General features: G+C 41.8%; 1 protein-coding gene across 1 annotated transcript in view; it reads right to left on the bottom strand.

Moving 5' to 3' along the window:
* WWTR1 (WW domain containing transcription regulator 1) overlaps positions 1-20662 on the bottom strand; it is a gene marked incomplete at its 5' end in the record, with an annotated part of 131974 nt that overhangs the window by 7786 nt on the left and 103526 nt on the right. Inside the window, 3 exon segments of the mRNA XM_079922615.1 lie at positions 370-482; positions 1905-2038; positions 17030-17232. Coding sequence (XP_079778741.1) covers positions 370-482; positions 1905-2038; positions 17030-17232 — 450 coding nt within the window.

Here is a 20662-nt window from a genome sequence, read left to right as displayed (position 1 = left end):
TAAAATAAAAGGCTACTCCTGGAATTAAAAAAAAAAACTATATTTGTATAAACTATGGAGAAGGGGCTAGAGTTTATTAATAGTGCCTGGGTTCCAGTGGCTTTTCAGCTGTTAGTTTATGTTGTTGCTGAGGTTAAGTGTCTCTCGTTGGATTTTAGAATTGAGAGGACTAGGGAACTTCCTTGGCGGTCCAGTGGTTAAGACTCCGCTCTTCCAATGCAGGGGGCACAGGCTGCATCCCTGGTCAGGGAACTAAGATCCCGCATGCTGAGCGGTGTAGCCAAAAAAAAAAAAAAACGAATTGAGATGACTAAAGAGACAATTTAAAAGTGCAAACCTACTGCAAGGCCTCGCAGGCTTGGCTCTTACCTGTGTCCATCTCATCCACGTTGCTGAGGAAGTCCTCCGGAGTCGTCGGGACACTGTAGCACCCTAGCCCCAGGCCGCTGTCGGTGCTCTGCTCCCTCGAATGATATGGCCCCCTGCAGAGCAAAAGACGGAAAAAAATTTCAAAATTAAAATACAGTCATGAAGATCCTCAACTAGTGTAGTTCTGTCAACCTGCCCGATCTTCAGATAACAAAGGGAGGTGGACTTTGCACTTCCTTTTAATTTTGAAACATATATCCCTGTGTCAGTGAAATTAATAAATTGTAAGCAAAAAAAACCTGGCCATTCATACTAAATTGACACTGATTCCCTTTTCATCTCAAAATAACAATTTGAACACCATTCTACATACAGAGAATGATACCATTTATGTACACTTTTTCAAAACCGAAAACGAAGTTGAATATTGTTTCTGGATACAGACATTAACAGGCAATAAGAAATATAAAAATATGTGTGATGAAAAAAGAAAAAAAAAATGGGTGTGATGGATACACAACAATTTCCAAATAGTGGCTACCACTAGGGAGGGAAGACGGGAAAGAAATGGATTTCAGTGGTGGTGGGGAAGGGTTTAAGTATTAATTGTAATACTTATTCAAAAAAAAATAAGATCTATGGAAATATGCAAAATGTGGGAGTTGGGTACGCGGGTAAATCTTAAGTTATTCTTTATACTCTTCTGTACGTTTGAAGTAGTTTTAAATCAATCATTTAAAAACACCTTTCTTTCATTATTTCCCTTACTGTTTGTTTTCATCTCTCTATTTTTAATAACTTTCATAACTGTATTTGCTTGTTTGCCAGAAGACTCTGCAAGGGCAGAAAAGACACAGGAAATAGAATACTGCCTTTTATTTGGGTTTAAAAGGCTACAATTAAGGTTGACTACTTCTACTCATGAAGATATTTCTGGTTCAATCACCTTTTCCTTCTGCTCATATATTTCATATTTTAAAACAACACCTTTTTGTTTTAATGAAAATTTTAAATTGTGAAATAATTTTAGAATCACACAGAAGATGTAAAAAGAGTACAGAGTTCCTGTGCATCCTGTTCCCAGCTTCCCCAGGGACATGGTACACAACCATAGCACAGTGATCAACACCAGGAATTGACAATGTATAATACTATTAACTAAACTATAGACCTTATTCACATTTCGCCACAAACATCACCTCTTAATTGTGTTGCTCCCTTATTTGCCATATGACATGCTTTTTATCCCCTGTTGGCTACATAAAACCACAAGATTCTTCTAAATAATTACTATACAACACCATCCCATTGAAATCGTTAAGTTCATCCCCATTTTCAAATTATTGACTAGGGGTTTACTCCATGCCATAGCAACAATTTTTGAATTTGAGATTTTTTAAACCTCCACATCCTCCCTCTATCTTAACCCCATCCTCCAAGCTCCCCAGCTTTTCCCAACATAAACAAAGATCTGTTATACTGTAAACCACATAATAAAGAAAGCAAAAATAAGTGGCCCTAAAATGTTGACTTACCCATTGAGGAAAGGATCCGAGCTATTATTAGTGATGGATCTCATGTCTGGAGTCATGGCGGGTGGGTTGACAGCAGCCTGAACCGTGGCTAGAGTCTCGGCTTCCATGGGGAGCTGTCTACAGAGGGCGGCTTCCTACAGAGAGGTGACAGTCCGAGGGAGAGGCAACAGTGATTCTTTCATTGTCATAAGGATCGGAGCAAAGGATGCTTCGCATAAAAACTTTTCACCAAACACAAAAGCGCTTTATGTTTATTCCTCATACATCAAAATCATCAGGAAATCATTAGTGTTCTTTCTCTGAAGAAATCTTATAGATATAAGTCACTTTCTCACATTCACAAAGTTAATGAGAAGCTCATGCAATATTTGCCCTCAAGGCACTTACATAGCAACTATCTAACCCATCCAATTGCTTAAAATACCCAAATCAGGGCTTCCCTGGTGGCGCAGTGGTTGAGAGTCTGCCTGCTGATGCAGGGGACGCGGGTTCGTGCCCCGGTCCGGGAAGATCCCACATGCCGCGGAGCGGCTGGGCCCGTGAGCCATGGCTGCAGAGCCTGCGCGTCCGCAGCCTATGCTCCGCAACGGGAGAGGCCACAACAGTGAGAGGCCTGTACCCACCCACCCCCCACCAAAAAAAACCCAAATCATACAAGGGCCTCTCAAGACACTTTCTCAGAGACAAGACTATTTTTACCCCAGGTGCTCAGACCAAATCTAAGTCAATCAAAGCAGTTGGACTCCTCTGGACTAGCAGGTACATTCTGGTCTTTGCCGCTTATAGGCCAGTAAAGCAGTGGGATTACAGAGTTCTGGCTCTGCATTGTCACATCTGGCAGTTTGATATCAATAATAACCAGGAGAGCAGAACAACCAGTTTAAAAGCTTGTTAGTCAATCAGTTTTTCTATGTTACTAATTATTTTGTTGACTAAAATGGCTGAAGTTTGGGGCACCATGCACATGCAATCCAAATCCCACTGACGATTAACTATTCGATAGCACGTGGATTTCATTAGCAAAAATTAAAACACTAGCATTTTTTTAAGCTAGCACTACTTTGCCAAGGAGAGTCAATCCAAAAGGTCACAAATCTGACTGCAATTACTTTCTCTAGATACAACCTCTAGGGAGTCTCTCCCATTTTGACAAACATGACCAGACATCAAATTCCTTTCAAATTTGCTGCTGTTTCCAGAGAATAATACTTTTATATATTTAGACATGCATCCAAAACCAAAGTTAAGCCCTCGGCATATTTATGCCTATCGCTTTCCCACCACACAGGCTGAATCACTGGTCTCACCATCCCTCAAAACCCCAAAACCATGGCTACAATGGCAAACAGAATATTTAGACCATCTAAGCTACAGTGTCTGTGTTAGATCCCTTCCAGCCCTGACACACAATGATTTTAGAGAGTAACTCCTGTCTAGACAAGTCTAGTGAAATCATCGGCCATAAAAACTTTTGGTTATTAGAGTTCATTATACTGTTCTGAGGAGTTATGGTAGCATAACTCTTATAAACCATGAAGACCTGATTGATAAGAAACTGCATTGTCAACTTATACTGAAATAAATACCCTGTCTAGACAGGGCTCTTGGTTCACCTCTGTTCATTTCGACTGCAAATAATCAAATACTTAACTAACAAATTTTATTCAGTAATCTGTAAAAAGCAAACCAAAAAATGGAGTTTTTTTTTTTTAAGGGGGATTTTAATCTCAATCTTGGAAGTACCGTCTGACTAAATCTAGAAAAACTGAATTATTTCCTATAGTTGTTTTTATGTGGTAGGCAGTGTGCATTAGAAATCTTATCTTCCAACCAAAGCTTACTCGGAGGCCTCACACACAAGAATAACAGGGATTGGACCTGGTGTGAAGAGCACAGAGGCCACCAACCTCTCAAACAGACTCATACACACAGTCTGAAGACAGCTAGTCAATGATATAATTTCTAGTCCTTTATAAACTGTAAATGCAAAGATCCTTTGGGCAATAACCTTCATTAACCAAAAAAATCAACTGTAACTAGAATATTCCAATTCTCCAAACTTTCTGAATAAATGTGGAGTGTACCCCTAAACGGATACCCATTTAAACATACAGCTTGAAGAGACTGCTGCATTTCTTTACATGTGACACAATTTTATCACCATATATCTTAAGAACACTAGTTGAATTTGCAGTTTCCAGGTGGTCTGCATTTCAATATAATAAGAATCATTTCTGGAACTTCACTGGGGAAAAAATATAGATACAATGTATATATGAATTATTTGTCATCTCTAATGATATATCATATGAAAATAAAACGTTTAAATTATAAGAAAAATATCTAGTTTCTGATATTTTAAGCTTTCCTCTTCATTTAAATTACTCTGGGAATAGGTCAAATAGATACAATATGCATTTTAAAAGAATGCTTGTGTGTGGCTAAATATATAAATGAAATTCAAAAGAACTATAATAACCAAAGCTGGAAGAACCTATACTATTATATATCATGGAAAATGTGTCATGGTGCCATTTCACGTCTGTCCCCTCTATTTAAAATGAGAGATAACTGAAGTTCCATTCCTCAGCATCGATGTTTCCCTAACTACTTTGAGGACTTGACCTCCACGGCATCATAAGAGGCAATGCTCCGTTCTGCCTGTAGGGGGCTCGCACTATCATTTTCGCCTCCGAATGACTAACTTGGGAGAGAGAATACAGAAAAGGTGTTGAATATACCTCAAAACTAACTTTGCAATATAAATTAGGCCAGTCTGAGTTAGAAACTTTTCCGAGGGGGCAACACTTTCTTCGAGATTACTCTAAGATTATTCTTAAGTCACAGCAGCCACTGTGAAGGTTATGTTGGCCCCTGGCTCCAAACCCACCTGCTCCCTATCCCACCTGGACGGTGGCCCACAAAGCCTGCCTGACAGCCCTGTCCACGTCTCCTCCTTTGTCTCGGACGGGACCCCCTCACTCCTTCACTCCCTCCCCACTGCCCCTCCCACTTCCGGCATCTGCTCCAACTCTTCGTTCTGCTTGGAACACTCTCCTCAGATCGTCCTGAAGTTCACTCCCTCATTGATGTCTGTCTCAACAGATGCCATCTCGTCAGAGATTACATTCAGTGTTCTTGATGATAACTTATATATTTACTGTCTGTCTTTCTCTTTAGAATGTAAAGAGAGGAAAGTGACCTTATTTGTCATGTTCACTTCTGTATCCCCACTGTGTATAACAACCCAGGCATATAGTGGGCACTTGATAAAATATTCACTCAACGAAGAAATGAAAAATATTGCTGGAATTCAAATGGAAGTATTTTAAATTATAATTAACAATAAAAGGAAAACTTAACTAAGATCATTCAATTCTCATCTTCAACCACAAGTATGAGTCAAACAACAGTCTACTATATAGATCCCAGCTAGCCAGGCTCAAACTCCATCCTAATGAAATGATCCCACGGTGTTTCTCCTGCTCCCAACACAGGAGATGGGCAGGAGGGCACAGTGGTCATGGGCAGGGATTCCAGGGCCAAATGCTTGGATTTGAACCCTGGCCATGCCATCTCCCAGCCAGTTATCTAATTTCTTTGTTCCCCATTGGTAAAGTGAGGATAATAACAGCATCCACCCAATAGGGCAGCTGTGGTGATAAAATGAGGTAACACGTATAGGGTACTTAGAGCAGTGCTGGCGCACGAGATCACTTAATAAATGTTAACTAAGTATTATTATCGTCTTATGCTCTGTATTCCAATCCCAGAAAACAAAACAAAAGCAAAAACACAAATAAACAATCTTAAAAGTCACACTACCACATGGAACTGACCCACTTTGAATGGTCTGACAACTTTTCCTGGCCAACTTTCACCTTGGAAGGATTACACCAAATGTGACGTTCATCATGAGTCAGCAAGGCTAAGAATATAACTTTTTAAAATTTTACCAAGGAGCGGTTTGTAAACCTTTTTGTATAACATAAAATTGATTTTTAATGTAAGTGGAGAATGGTGAGAAGTTTCATTTCATTCAATTATGTTTTATAATAGTTCCATATTTAGATTTTTTTTTTTTTTTTGCCACACTGCATGGCATGTGGAACTTCCCCAACCAGGGATGGACCCTGCACCCCCTGCAGTGGAAGTTTGGAGTCCTAACCACTGGACTACCAGAGAAATCCCCACATTTAGAATTTTTAAAGGTCTAGCCTTTTTTGAATGAAAACAGTTTCCTATTTCTGTTCATAAATTGAAACAGCAATACAAAATCTAAGGTTTGGAAATAAAAGAACTAACCTCACTAACACGTCCCCGTCCAAAGAAAGGAGGATTTTTATTTAAAAAAGAAAAAAAAAAAAGAAACTAAATTTAAGTATAAAATTAAACCCCAGACGCAGTATGATTTTGGCTGCCACGTGACCTCCGCTGCCCTTGCCCGGGCAGAAATGAAAGGCAAACACCTGACTTTAGTCTGACAAAGATGGGGGAGTCAAGACTGAAGGAGAAGCGGAAGCAAAGGCTGCAGATGGGGCACTGGGCTAAGTGAACTGATGTGGAAACAGGGGGACAGTTGAACAGGGCTGGTCTAGGACAAGACTCAGGTCTCCAACTCAGAGCTGGCAGTGCAGCTGCCCTAACCCTGTGCTCCCTCCCCAGCTCCCGCCAGTGCAGGCAGGATAACACATGCTAAGCTGGAGACACACCTGAGCCCCTTGGTCTGTCTCATCTCCCACCTCCACTCCAGTTCAGCAAGATCCTTTCCCAGTGTCCCTTCCACTCCCACCCACCCTATCTTCCCAAACAAGTCTTCAGTTTCCTGAAGTCCTCGGTACTTTGGGTCCCTCTTCATCAAGACATATCCCCCCACCCTTAGGGGTTCTGTTACATCACCTTTCCCAGGATGCCTTCCCTGACAACCATGACCACAGCAAACCACTACCTGCCCCTTTCCCACCCCTGCAGTCCAAAATAAAGCATCCAGCTGGGGTCTGAAACTCCATGTCTCACAGTACACTCCTCACCCGGCCCCAAAGCAGCTCTTCCTGCTGACGTCAAGCTTTCTCCTAATGCCGTCACCCCTTCTCCCAGCTCCGAATCTCAGTCAACTGTCTCCCTCAGTCCCCACAACAAGTCATTCATTTGCTCCTGTATTTATTTTTTAAAAATACTGTGGAGAGGGCTTCCCTGGTAGTGCAGTTGTTGAGAATCTGCCTGCTAATGCAGGGGACACGGGTTCGAGCCCTGGTCTGGGAAGATCCCACATGCCACGGAGCAGCTAGGCCCGTGAGCCACAACTACTGAGCCTGCGCGTCTGGAGCCTGTGCTCTGCAACAAGAGAGGCCGCGACAGTGAGAGAGGCCCGCGCACCGCGATGAAGAGTGGCCCCTGCTTGCCACAACTAGAGGAAGCCCTCGCACAGAAACGAAGACCCAAAACAGCCAAAAATAAATTAATTAATTTAATTAAAATGTTAAAAAAAAATACTATGGAGACTACCAGGTGCCCAGTACAGTTCTCGGCAACAGGGATACAGCAATGAAAAATACAGACGGTGTCCTGCCTCTTCAAGGATTCTAGAGGGGGAGACAGACTCCAACAGAAAATGATGCAGAAGGGCCAAGCCTCATGGGGTCCATCTCCCCGATATCTACATGCTCCAAACCTTCTTTCCAACTCAAGTCGTCTGCACTCCTTCTCTAGACCTACCAGTCTCCATGTGCAGGGGGAGATTGTTCTACACTTTGTCACGATCTTTACAAAGGTTGACCAGAGGAGAAAAATCAGGATAGGGAGCGGTCAGAGTGTCATGTCCTACGAAGGAGCAAGGGGACTGTTTAAGAGAGACTTGTGGCACACCATGGCTCTCAAACTATTATTGATTGCCACGTGGAAGAAGGAAGATTCCTTCTACCCCAGACTGGAGGCAGATCTGATGGAGGGCTTTGTAGTTAGTAGTTCGTTCAGTGATAGAACTGGCTGCTTCTCAATTCTCTGGGCTACTGGCCACTGGAATTTTCAAGCAGTTGTTGAGGGTTAAATGCTACTGGATATGACCAGGCCTTGGCACAGGAGAAAAAGTGTCCTTGGATTCAGAATGATGAAAGCTCAAATCCCAGCTGAGCTACTCCCTAGCTATAACATTTTGGAGTACATTTTTAACCTTTCAGTTTGTTCATCTGAAGAAAAAGAAAAAAAAAAAGACATAAGATTTATCTTGCTGGGCTGTTATAAAGATTAAAAAGCATATTTATCAAGAACCTGGCACAGTGAGGCAGTTACTAGAATGAGCTACTTACTCATGGTGTTAAATGTTTTAGGAGGTGGAGATGTTAGCTAATACTTGCGTATCACTTACTACTTGTGAAGCACTGCCCTAAGTGCTTTAACATACTATATCTCATTTCATCCTCCTGACAACCCAACTGTCTCCATTTTATGGATGAGGGCACTGAGGTACAGAGAGACTAAGCAACTTTCCCAGGATCTGGCCCCAGAGTCTGTTGTCATAGCCACTACACTATGAGGAAAGCCAAAGATTGAGGTCGGCAGACCTCAAATTTTCAGCCCTTTCACCTACTGGCTATAGGACTTGGGCATGTTATTTCATTTCTCTGAGCTTGTTTTCCCAGCTATAAAACAGAAATACCAACCCCCCTCCTTCGGGCAGTTTAGAGGATTCAATGAAGTGGCCTGTTTCACTGTCCTGAACACAGTTTCCCTCTCTGAATTGGAAAAGAGATGGAACTGGACATAGTCTCTGATCCTTTTCAACGTATAAGGGTGGAGCTAGTGTCCTGGGAATTCACAAGCACATCCAGCAAAGTTATAAGTTCAGATTTTAAAGGCCAATTTCAGAAAGATCTGGAAAGCTGCCCCTGGTAACCTCACCCCTACCCTGCTCCACCACAACTTTATTTTTTCTCTACATCCAAGCTGGGGGTGGAAAGACTGTTGCAAAATAAAGGCTTGGGAATCTCTTTCAGAGTTTGTGGTCTTCCATCTAGCTCCCTAAAACGAATAATTACATGCGGGTTTACAAGTACCCTCTCCTACTGGCTGGGGGAGGGGGTGGTGTGTCAAATAGCTGGAGGGGTGTGAAAGACAAAGGCCCATCTGTAAGAGGAAGGTGTTCCTGGAAGCAAACTTCAAACCTCCTTTCCTTCCAGCTCCCCACTGGCCTGCAGCCTGCCTGTGGAATAAATCAAGAGAGGAGGTGAGAAAGTCAACAGCAGTTGAAAGCATCCTGCAGCCCTGTCCATCCCGGGCTAAGGGAGCGCCTCCCGCCAGCCAGCCCTGGCCCTCCCTGGAATGTACTTGAAAGGAAAGACAATAACCTCTTCTGAGGGTGCCTGCTTGATTTAGGTGTGTGTGGCCAGGGATACTACAAAAATGGAAGATTGTACTGTTTTAATTAGAAAGGGTGGGGTGAGTAGAAACAAATGAAAGAAAAAAAAAAAAAGACAATATTTTGAAATCCTAACATTAAAACGGTTATTCTCGTGCAGAGAAGTTGCTCTCTCTGCCGAAACTTCCCCAGACTTCAGAGGCAGAATACTGAATTATTTACCTCCTTTACAAGGAAAAAACAAAAAACACGCCCAGTGTAAATTTCTTTTTAACTCTGTACTAAGGGATTCTAGAAATTCACTGTCACATTTCCTGGAGCCTCCCCTTTGGAAATACCTCATCACACAAGCTCAGCTGCCAGACTCAGACTGTCGAAACTCTGACACTTCGGGGAAGACATTTGTTGAGTCCATAATTGTTATCCATGGCCTGTTTGATGCTCTTTTAATTCAGGATGTACATAGCAATCCTGTGTTGCTCCATAATCTCTGTTATCCTTTAGAATCGAATTAAGGAAAACATCATATAATTTAGATAGTCTCCTCTTAAGAAAAATAGCTGAATGGATTTCGAGGTGGAATATTTCTTCGTACCTCTGATCTTATCAAGATCCGAAATATGAAGCTGCTTTGCATTTGTGCAAACCTGGTGAGCCTCCATTTAAAAAAATGTGTTTGTACTACTCAGCCATAAAAAAGAACAAAATGTTGCCATTTGCAGCAGCATGGATGGACTTGGAGGGTGTTATGCTAAGTGAAATAAGACAGAGAAAGACAAATAATGTACAATATCACTTATATGTGGAATCTAAAAAAATGCAACAAATAGTGAATATAGCAAAAGAGAGGCAGACTCACAGGTATAGAGAGCAAGGTAATGGTTACCAGTACAGAGGTTGGGGGTAATACACAGATGAGGGGTGGGAGGTACAAGCTATTGGGAATAAGACAGGCTCAAGGATGGATCGTACAACATGGGGAATATAGCCAATGTTCTGTAATAACTGTAAATGAAAAAACCTTTAAAAATGAATTTAAAAATTGTAATAACCTATAATAGAAAAGAATCTAAAATGAATATATATATATATATAACTGAACACTTTGCTGTATACCTGAAAGTAACACAACATTGTAAATCAACTGTATTTCAATACAAATTTTTTTAAACTGTATAAAAAATATTTAAAAATAAATAAATAAAAAATTTAAATGTGTTTGATTTATAATATCTTTCAAAAGGGTCCCTTTTATTTATTTATTTATTTATTTATTTTTGCGGTACGCGGGCCTCTCACTGTTGTGGCCTCTCCCACTGCGGAGCACAGGCTCCGGACGCGCAGGCTCAGCGGCCACGGCTCATGGGCCCAACCGCTCCGCGGCACGTGGGGTCTTCGCGGACCGGGGCACGAACCCGTGTCCCCTGCATCAGCAGGCGAACTCTCAACCACTGCGCCACCAGGGAAGCCCTGGGCCCCTTTTAAAAGAATTGGTATTTATCAGAAAATGGATTATTTCTGGGACTTGTAGGCAAATAGAACACTGACAGCAGTTACAATGGAAGCCCTTTGAGGGTAGAAACCAAGCCTATTCGTTCACTGCTGTGCGTTTAGTGCCTAGAGCATGCTGAACAAATGAATGAATGAACGTAGACAGCCAGGTTACTCTACAGGGATCCACACCCTGGGTGGACAACATGACCTCTGATGTTGCAGTCAATCCTGAAACCTAATTCTCTGAAATGCTTTTCTAAAAGGAAATTATAGCCCCAGGTGCTGAAGGCAAGACTCTATGAAGCAGCCACTACTTAGGCTATGATATGACACTTTTTAACGTCTCTAAATAGCTATTCTTCACATGACAAAAAACAGACCTCAGAACCTTCCCTGGACCAGTGCTGCTCACAGCCGGGTGTGTCCCTCCCCCGGGTCCTCGGTCAGGAATGGCTGCCAGAGGCCGGCCAGCTGGCCGGCCAGACCCGGTAGTGGTTGTCAAGCCCAACAAAAATCTGTGAGACCTGCCAAAAGAATTCTGAGGCCTCCTGCCCAAGCCCTCTCCCCTTGTCCCTGTTGCCCTGGCAACCAGAGGCCGGGCTTAGTCAGCATTTTTGTTTGACAAGCTGCTTTCTCCTGTCCACTGAGCCTCAATTAAGGGAAGGATGGGGGTAAAAGCAGTGCTGAGTCTGCCTGGGAATAATAACCATTTCCCAACAACGCAGAGGGAGCGAAGGCTTCTTCACTTAAGACTCTTCCAGGCCCTGGAGGCTGACGGGAAGTCCTCGAGGTTAAAATCATCTTTGAGGCAGAAGGTCCCCAGCTTCATATTTAAATGAATAATACAACGAAATACTCTCCTCAGATAAAGCCAAGAGTCTGTTTTTATGTCAAGGAATTGTTCTTTCAGAGGGGTAAATAGGGACTGCGAAGCCTGTTTCTCAATTTCTTACGAGTTACTCAAATTTTCCATTTCCTCCGGTAAAGTTGTAAACATGCCCTTTATGATACTGAGCAAATACTGTGTTGGTTTTTAAGCTGTAACAGCAGAATAATCTATAGTCTTGTGGGCACGTGTGGCTCACAGTATTTTAAAAATTTATGTCCAGAAACGTTGGAGAAAGGATTCCAGGCAGCTTAGAATAGATATGTCCAAACTCACAGCACAACTTCCATGGCTGATACAGAATAAATAAATGACTTCCCAATATATTAAGAAAAAGAGATAACAAAAGTAGTATTCTCTACTACCAATTTTGTTTTAAAAAACACAATACACATGGATACATACAAAGACTGGAGAGAAATCACCAACATCTTCATAGCTGCTCTCTTTAGGTAAGAGTATAAGTGATGCATACATTCTTTCCTGGTTTTGATTATTTTAAACATTTACTACAATGAATGTGTTTTGTCTTTTCTGTGTGACACTTTTACTTTATTATTATCTTTACTTAGAGTCGAATTCACTCTGTGAAACTGTACAGTTCTAAGTTTTGACAAATACATAATACAGTTGTGAAGCAGCCACTGCAAGCAAGACACAGAACTGTGTCATCCCCCGCAAACCCCCTAGTGCCTCTCCTGTGGAGGCAGCCCCTCCCCGATCCTTAACTGTAGCAACCACTCATCTGTTCTCTGTCCCTACAGTTTTGCCCTTTCCAGAATGTCATATAAATGGAATCATACACTGTGAAGTCTTTTTTCTTTTTCTTTTTGGCTGCACTGCGAGGCATGCGGGATCTTAGTCCCCCGACCAGGGATCGAACCGGTGCCCCCTGCAGTGGAAGCGCAGAGTGTAACCACTGGACCGCCAGGGAAGTCCCATTATGAAGTCTTTTGAGTCTGAATTCTTTCAGTTAGTAAAATGCTTTCTCTCATCTCAGTCAGAGAAAACAAACAAAAAAACTACTAAATTATATTTTTAAAAGTTAAAAACGATTTTTTACTTAAAAAAACTTCATAAACTGAATTCTAACTTTTTTTTCTAATATGAAGGTAGCAGGAAGTACATCTTCAACTGAGAATTGCTTTCTTTCCTAGGGTTGCCGTTTCTTAGATGAGCCTGAAACCGCTTCACGGCGTTTTGGAAAACTTAGCAAAAATAAAACTGATTATCACGGACAACGGAGAATGTCTTTCATGAGAATTCACTCTCCATAATGTCTGTGACAGACGCCGAAAGCAGAGAAAGTTCCACTTTCCTAATAAGGCCACGTACTGCAGACCTGGCTGGGATCCCCTTGGGCTCGTGGCACCCCAGCCCTTGGAGCACCTGCCACATTCTGAGATAATTCATCAATTATCAGATACAAGCAGTTCCACTCTTGCTACAGCAGCCAATGCTAAATTGTAGGGATCGTTTTTAACAAAACTCTTCTACTTCAAAAGATTCCTAATCAGGGGAGATACCAAACCTCACCGGCCCTTTGATCAGAGTTCTGTTGGCCTGTGGGAACGAGGAAAAGAAAGAAAGAAGCACCTTATGCTCATTTTCACAGAACTCTGGGCTCTGGTGCATCTGGTCCCTGCTCCAGCTATGAAAGTGAAAGATGGCAGCACTGGGACCCCACGAAGTAAGGAATGGTTTGAATTTATCCTTCTGGCCACCAATCTGGATTAGAGTTCATCATTTTGTCTCCTTTGCTAAAATGTGAGTTATCTGAAGGCAGCCATGTCCCACTTATCTTTTTAGTATTTCCCACAACATAAATGTTGGGTGAATAAACAAATGAAGAGATAAAAGAAGGAATGAAAAAAAAAATTTTCCATCCTGAAATAATGGAGGTTCACTTCAGATCTGTAATCAGACTTTCCTCAACTTCATTTGTTAATATCTCTGGCATGATTTCAGAGACAAGTTAACATCTGAGCCCTCGGCATTGTGAGGTATACGTCAGACTGTGGAACGAGAACCGAGGAATTGTTTTCTCCACAGCACAACATCAGACTACATGCCTGGAGGAACAATGGCACAGAAACAGAAAAAAGAACAAGAGGGAGAAGGAGATGAAGAAGAAGAAGAAAAAGGAAAAATAAAATAATATTTACATGGCATATAACTCATAAGGACCTTTCACATTTATCATATATTTAACAATAATAAAAATATACAGAGTAATGGGCTTCCCTGGTGGCACAGTGGTTGAGAGTCCACCTGCCGATGCAGGGGACACGGGTTCGTGCCCCGGTTCAGGAAGATCCCACATACCGCTGAGCGTCTGGGCCCGTGAGCCATGGCCGCTGAGCCTGCGCGTCCGGAGCCTGTGCTCCGCAACAGGAGAGGCCACAACAGTGAGAGGCCCGCGTACGGCAAAAAAAAAAAAAAAAAAAAATATATATATATATATATATATATATATATATATATACAGAGTACTGATGACTTCCCAAGAATTAGGAACAAATTCATTCTATTTATTAAAATTTACCAACCTCCTTTCCTATCATAAAGATGGAGCCTAGGAAGGGGCCTCTCTCCCAGAAATTCTCCCCTGATAGGAAGGGCAGGGCCTGCCTGCTGGGCAGGGACTTCAAGAAGACAGGCTGGACAGCTAGGGCCCTCCTGCAAACTAAAGGAAGGCCAGGGGAATTACAAAGTGCCCAGAAAGCAAAGGATATTCAGGAAGTTGTTGACTACGTAGAACAGGGAGTGGGACAGAAAGAACAAATGGCACAGACAATCTTCAGAGCTCATCAGGACCACCATTGCCTCTGTCCCTCTATCTTCCTACCAGGTGCTGGAAGGCGGCTAAACAGGTGAGCCAAATATCACTTTTACTTCCAATCCATTTCCCTGCCCCACCCTGGCTTAAGTACAAATAGTGAGGCTTAAGGGCAAAGCACCAAAAGAAAGCAGTAAAAAAAATACCCACAAAGGTGATACACATACTAATCCACACCTGAACAATCAGACATCTTGGCAAAAGCCACCGTCATCAAACACTCCGACACCATTTACTGTATGGCCTTAAACAATATCTTTGACCCTGAGTATCAGGCTGCTTCTGGATGGGGAACACGTCTGCCACGACTTAAAAAAGTCTCTTTAGACCTTTTTTCCTGTATCCATAATAAAGATAAAAAGACATCAGAACAATCCATTCCACCTTCTTCTCCTCCTCTAACCACACACACACACACACACACACACACACACACACACACACACACACAAGCTCACACATTCAAAGCTGAACTACAGGAGACTCTGGGAGCAAATCTGGACAGCGTTCCTCCCCGAGGTCCTGTACAGTGGAGTCGACGCTGTCATGCAGCAAAATACTCCAAGTTCCACAGCCTCTAGGGATCAGCATTTAAGGAACTTGGTTGGTATTTCTGTAATATGAACCATCAATACTAACATTCTGGTTCAAAGGCACCTATGGTTGGAATAAAGGAAACAATTTGGGGCACTTTTCTCCACCCCTTTTCAGAAATACTTTCTGTGGGAAAGGAGGAGGTGGGGTAGGGGAAAGAGAAACACAGAACGAGGCAGAAACTGAGACATAAGTCATTCTTTGCGGGGGAAAAAAAAAACATTAAAACTTATAAATGCTACTATAATACTATTTATATTACTCTATATTATAAAATAGATAAATTATTCCAAATAGAATTATTATCCAAAGACAGAAAACCATAATACAATCATTTCCTGCTAAGAAACATGATACTGTATATCTAAAAACAGTATAAACAAATGCTACCCTGAAATAACCGTGAAAGTTCAGACATAAATCCTCAGGGTAAAAAAAGCACAACGATGGTTATATTACAAAGTTGTATTCCTCAAATTTAGAGGCTAGTTCAACAGAACAACAAAGCACAATTTATATTCATTTCCCACATTTTCAAAGGCTATGTATAAGGAATTCTTTTAATTCATCAGGTTTTTTAAACTTCATACAGTGTAGATACTTTGTATTTTAGAATTTATTTGATGAGAAATACATTATTTACCTATGGCAGTCAATGTATATTTTTCAAAGTATCAGATATAACTAAAAGAAAAAATCGTGTTTACCCTAATACCCCCAGCCCCCTGGAAGAAAGCTTTCTGGAACAGTTAAAACTATTCATTTCCGTCCACATGGAAAGGAAGCTACCCGTGTATCTTGCTTCATGTGAGTCATAAGGCAAAGTCTGAAGAATTAAAACAATAAACTGAAGCCTTCCTCCCCAAAATGCAGCCAGCAAAATTTATGAGACCTGAAAGCATGGGCTACAAGAGTTTAGCAACACAGAAGAGAATTCTGCTTTTGCACAGACCAAGCCACTGAATCAGAGAGAACACTGTGGGCTCCTTCATGGATTTTCTTTTCTTTATTTTGTGAAGTGAGGCCCTGAGCCTGACTCACAGAGGACACACACTCTGTTGACTGACTGACTGAATGAGGAAATGGCACTAAGTGCCTGATCAAAGCCCAGGGGGTTTTGCAGAGCACTCTATCAGAGTCTGTATGCAAAACATTTTCCTTTCTTTTTCTCATGCTCCACGATGGATCAAAGATGGTTGCAGATTCTTTGTCATCTCTTCCGTGGACCATCCCCTCTGCTATCTGCTCTAATTGGGGGTGGAGGGGTGTGCTGTGACTGCTCTGTCCAAGAGAATATGGAAGAACTGACTCTGTGGCAGTTTCCAGAGCCAGGCCCAAGACCCTGGCAGCTTTCAATTCCTGTCTCTTAGAACATTCTCTTGCAGAGACCCAAGCTGCTATGTAATACGTCCCACTGCTCTGAGATTGCCAAGCTAGAGATGCCGTGGGCAAATACTCCAGCTTTTAGTCCTAGCTATGCTCAGTCTTCCAGCAGCCCTTTCCATGGTGCCACACACTTGAGTAAACCCACCTTGGACCCTCCAGGCCAGGCCACCCACCGGTCGGCCACCGTTAAGTGACCTCGGTCAAAATCACGTACAGCACAAGAACAGTCCAGCTGAGCCCTGCCCCAATTCCTGACCACGAAATGGCGTGATATAATACAATGGCTATTGTTTCAAGCCACTGAGTTTTGCGATAATGTATTACACAGTAATAAATAGCTGGAACGTATTCTTTCTCTCCTTCTAGTGATCAGCAGTGAAAGCCACAGGCAGCCATGCTGATACAGCTAGTCTTTGTACTCATCTACGTTTGGCTCTCAAGACAATGCAAATAGATGTTGGAAGTCTGAAGCAGCGCTTAGGGCTTTTAATGCGATGGCAAGTAGATACCTACCCACCAGCCTTGCCACCAAAGGCCACGAAGCCTCCACCAGGCCCCACCGAAGGCCATACCTGCCTCATGAGCTCCTCTTGACGCATCCTAATTCTCTCTCTCTCCATCTGGATCCTCTGAAGCCGAAGTTTCTGCTGCTGCTGCTGCTGCGTGGTCAGCGCGTTGGGCATACTCATGAGCCCTGCTGGGGGGTTCTGAGGAGGGTGGCTCTGCTGGCTCAGGGAACTGGATGCCATCTGCTGCTGGTGCTGGTGATTCATCACTACAGGAGGGAAGAACAGGCGGGTTAACGACCAGGGACCACAGCACCTTATCAAAAAGAGATCATCAGAATGCTTTGCGCTTTACACTATAGATTCCTGAGATTCCTTCCAAAGCACTTTCCTGTTAATCATTACTGTTGAAGTAATTATTACCTTAATTCAATGCCTGGAGGCTCAGATACTGGCCCTTCTCCTGGCTCACCTAGTCGTGGCTTTTGTGCCCTGTTAAAAACCTGATTTCACACCTTGCCTGTGTTCTAGGATACATTTTAAACCTTTCAGAGAACAGAGTGGTCGTAAGTAAATTCCACACAAGTTGACACAGCATAAAAGCTAATTTCACCAGGACATCTGGGGGTGTGTATGCACGGTCTCAGATAAACTGCATGCTTATGGCAGGGCTAAGGAGGGCATGTGATCATTGATAGGTGGTGGATAGAAAATAATACTTAGGATGGATGAGTGAATTGACGAGTGACATGTAAAACATAGTACCTAGATCAGGGACCTACACAAAAGCAGGACGCCATTCACGCTTTGTTAAAAGAGGGTGCCCCAAAGAAATTATTTAGTGAGAAATTATTAGTGAATAATTAGAGAATCATTTAGTGAGAATTATTGTGAGAAAGAAATGATATAAAAATGTTAACAGCGTTTGTGATTGGATAAAGCCACAAGAAGTGTTTGAAACTTTTTACGGATTTTCTATTTGTCTGCATTTACCGACATTTAAAATTTTGGCATGCAGTACTTCACTTTAGAAAAAAAAAATTTGTAATCCTTTAATAAATTCTATAATTGGTGTCTCCCCACACCACCACCACCCCCCCCGCCAAAAAATGCATCTTAAAAAGTGCTAGCTTTCCTCCAAACAGTTTACCAGTCAAATCTGCTTAACTTCTGCCTGGGTAATATCCTACAATAAAGAAAACCATGCTTTTCAGTCTATTTGCTCCTAGGTCAGGGCCAAAGGCAACAATGTGTAATTTTATATACTTACTTCATTTCTGAGGGAAAAAAACGCTCAATTTTTGCTATATTTGGTATCATTACCTTTAAAAGATAAAATTATTGGCATACTTTACTTAAAGTTCAAAGTAAAATATTTCAGATCATCAGTTTGTTATGGATATTACAAGGGAACATATTTTATAACTAAACTTTCTTAGATGAATTTTAAATTAGCCTAATCAACTATGTATTAAGTGAATGTGTAGAAAACACACACACACACACACACATTGAAAAGAAAGTACCAGGAAACCCTCCTACACTGTTTGTAGGAATGTAAATTGGTATAACCACTATGCAGAACAGTACGGAGGTTCCTTAAAAAACTAAAAATAGAACTACCATATCAGCCAGCAATCCCACTCCTGGCCATATATCTGGACAAAACCATAACTTGAAAAGATACGTGCACACCAATGTTCACTGCAGCACTATTTACAATAGCCAAGACAGGGAAGCAACCTAAATGTCCGTGGACAGAGGAACAGGTAAAGAAGATGTGGTACATATATACAATGGACTATTACTCAGCCATAAAAAAGAATGAAATAATGCCATTTGCAGCAACATGGATGGACCTAGAGATTATCATACTAAGTGAAGTAAGTCAGACAAAGACAAATATCATATAATATCACTCATGTGGAATCTAATTTTAAAAAATGATATAAATGAACTTAGTTACAAAACAGCAACAGACTCACAGACTTAGAAAACAAACTTATGGTTATGAAAGGGGAAACGTAGCGGGGAGGCATAAATTAGGAGTTTGGAATTAACATACACACACTATTATATATAAAATAGAGAATCAACAAGGACCTACTGTGTAACACAGGGAACTCTACTCAATATTCTGTAATGACCTATATGGGAAAAGAATCTGAAAAAGAATGAATATATGTATAACTGAATCACTATGCTGTACACCTGAAACCAACACAACATTGTAAATCAACTCTACGCCAGTAAAATTTTAAAAAAGAAAAGAAAATACCAACACTGAAGATTTTCTGTAGAAGAACTGGTTTCCTTAAGGAAGAATTAATTCCATGACAGGAACTTCCTCTGGATGGGAGTAGAGGTGGGGTAAAAATACTTTTTTTTTTTTAAATTTACTTATAACTCACTCAAGTCTTTATCCCATTCCCACTGTGTGCTGGGCACTGGGTTTGTAGTTGAATAAACAGCTCCTGCCTTCACAGGAACTCGCAAGGAACGTGTGAAGAAATGAGGTGGGTTTTTATGCTTGGCCGTGGAGCGCTAGAATGTTAGGCTTTGTAAGGACTCCTGGAAAGCATCTAGTCCAGCCTTTTATTTTGTGAAACCCAGGGAGGTGAGGGGCGTGCTCTGCTTAGAAACAGGCGGAACCAGGGCCACAGTTGAACCCCCAACACTCCGTCCACCTGCCCTTTCAACTGTCCTTGGCCGCCCTCTGCCACACCTGAAACTGAAGACCAGGAACGATCACTGAAACTGAGGCAACCCCGCTACACACGGTTTCCCTTCAGTTGATCGCAAGGAAGCACCACTTAAACAGCAGACCCTCAAAGCACTCAAAACAGGGCCCTGGGACAAAGGTTGCTCAGGTTACAATTAGGAAGGGCTCAAGGAAGGTTTGGACAGATGTACAACTCTGCTCAATCCCAGGAAAGTCAGTCGAGGCAAGTTAAGATACTGGAGTATTCTGCCCAAACAGTTTGGGCTTCACTTCCCGAATCAAGCCCACCACCAAGAACTCTTATTTCTTGGCACCGTCCCTGGCACACAGGGAAACTCAGTAAACGATGGGATGAATGACTGAAACCAGCTGGGCATTCCTTATGTTCTCAGTTTGAGAACAGAAAAAAAGCACAGCTGTGATCAATGCCAAAATAACTGAAATAAGTACGCCATTTCTACAGCTTGTTGGAGCGTAATCACAATCTCTATTTGAAGGCCTGGGTGGGAGGGTCGGGGTGGGGCACACACTGTGTCATCGGGGAAAAGTTCTCTTAAATACCAATTCAAGTAAGACAAAGTCCAGATATCCAGAAGGGTTTAATTCATAAGACCTCCTTCAGGCCAGGAGAAGGACGCTTAGATGGAAGAATAGTGATTATCTCCAGGCACAGTCGTTTCTGAACCTTCTGAAAAAGTATGCTCCTATTTTTCTGATGTAACTACTATAGACAAAAAAAAAAAAAAAAAAAAAACAAATTGTGTCTATAAGAGAAATGTGTAAATTGACTATTTCCAATATCAGAAATCCCCAGGTTAGGAAAAAAACTTAAAAATGTTAAATTTTTTTGTTAACCGTTCAGAGGTTATGTTCATTTTTATAACTCAGGTTCTTTGAAAAATATTAAAACCGGCTCAAGTCTGGTACTTACTGACATGACAAATCAGACCCATCTGCCGTAACTTGGGAAGACAGCA

The sequence above is a fragment of the Stenella coeruleoalba genome, assembly GCF_951394435.1.
Source record: "Stenella coeruleoalba genome assembly, chromosome: 5".
In the NCBI taxonomy this organism is placed as follows: Eukaryota; Metazoa; Chordata; class Mammalia; order Artiodactyla; family Delphinidae; genus Stenella; species Stenella coeruleoalba.
The sequence above is the reverse complement of the archived record's forward strand: the minus strand, read 5'-3'. Positions and strand labels throughout refer to the sequence as shown.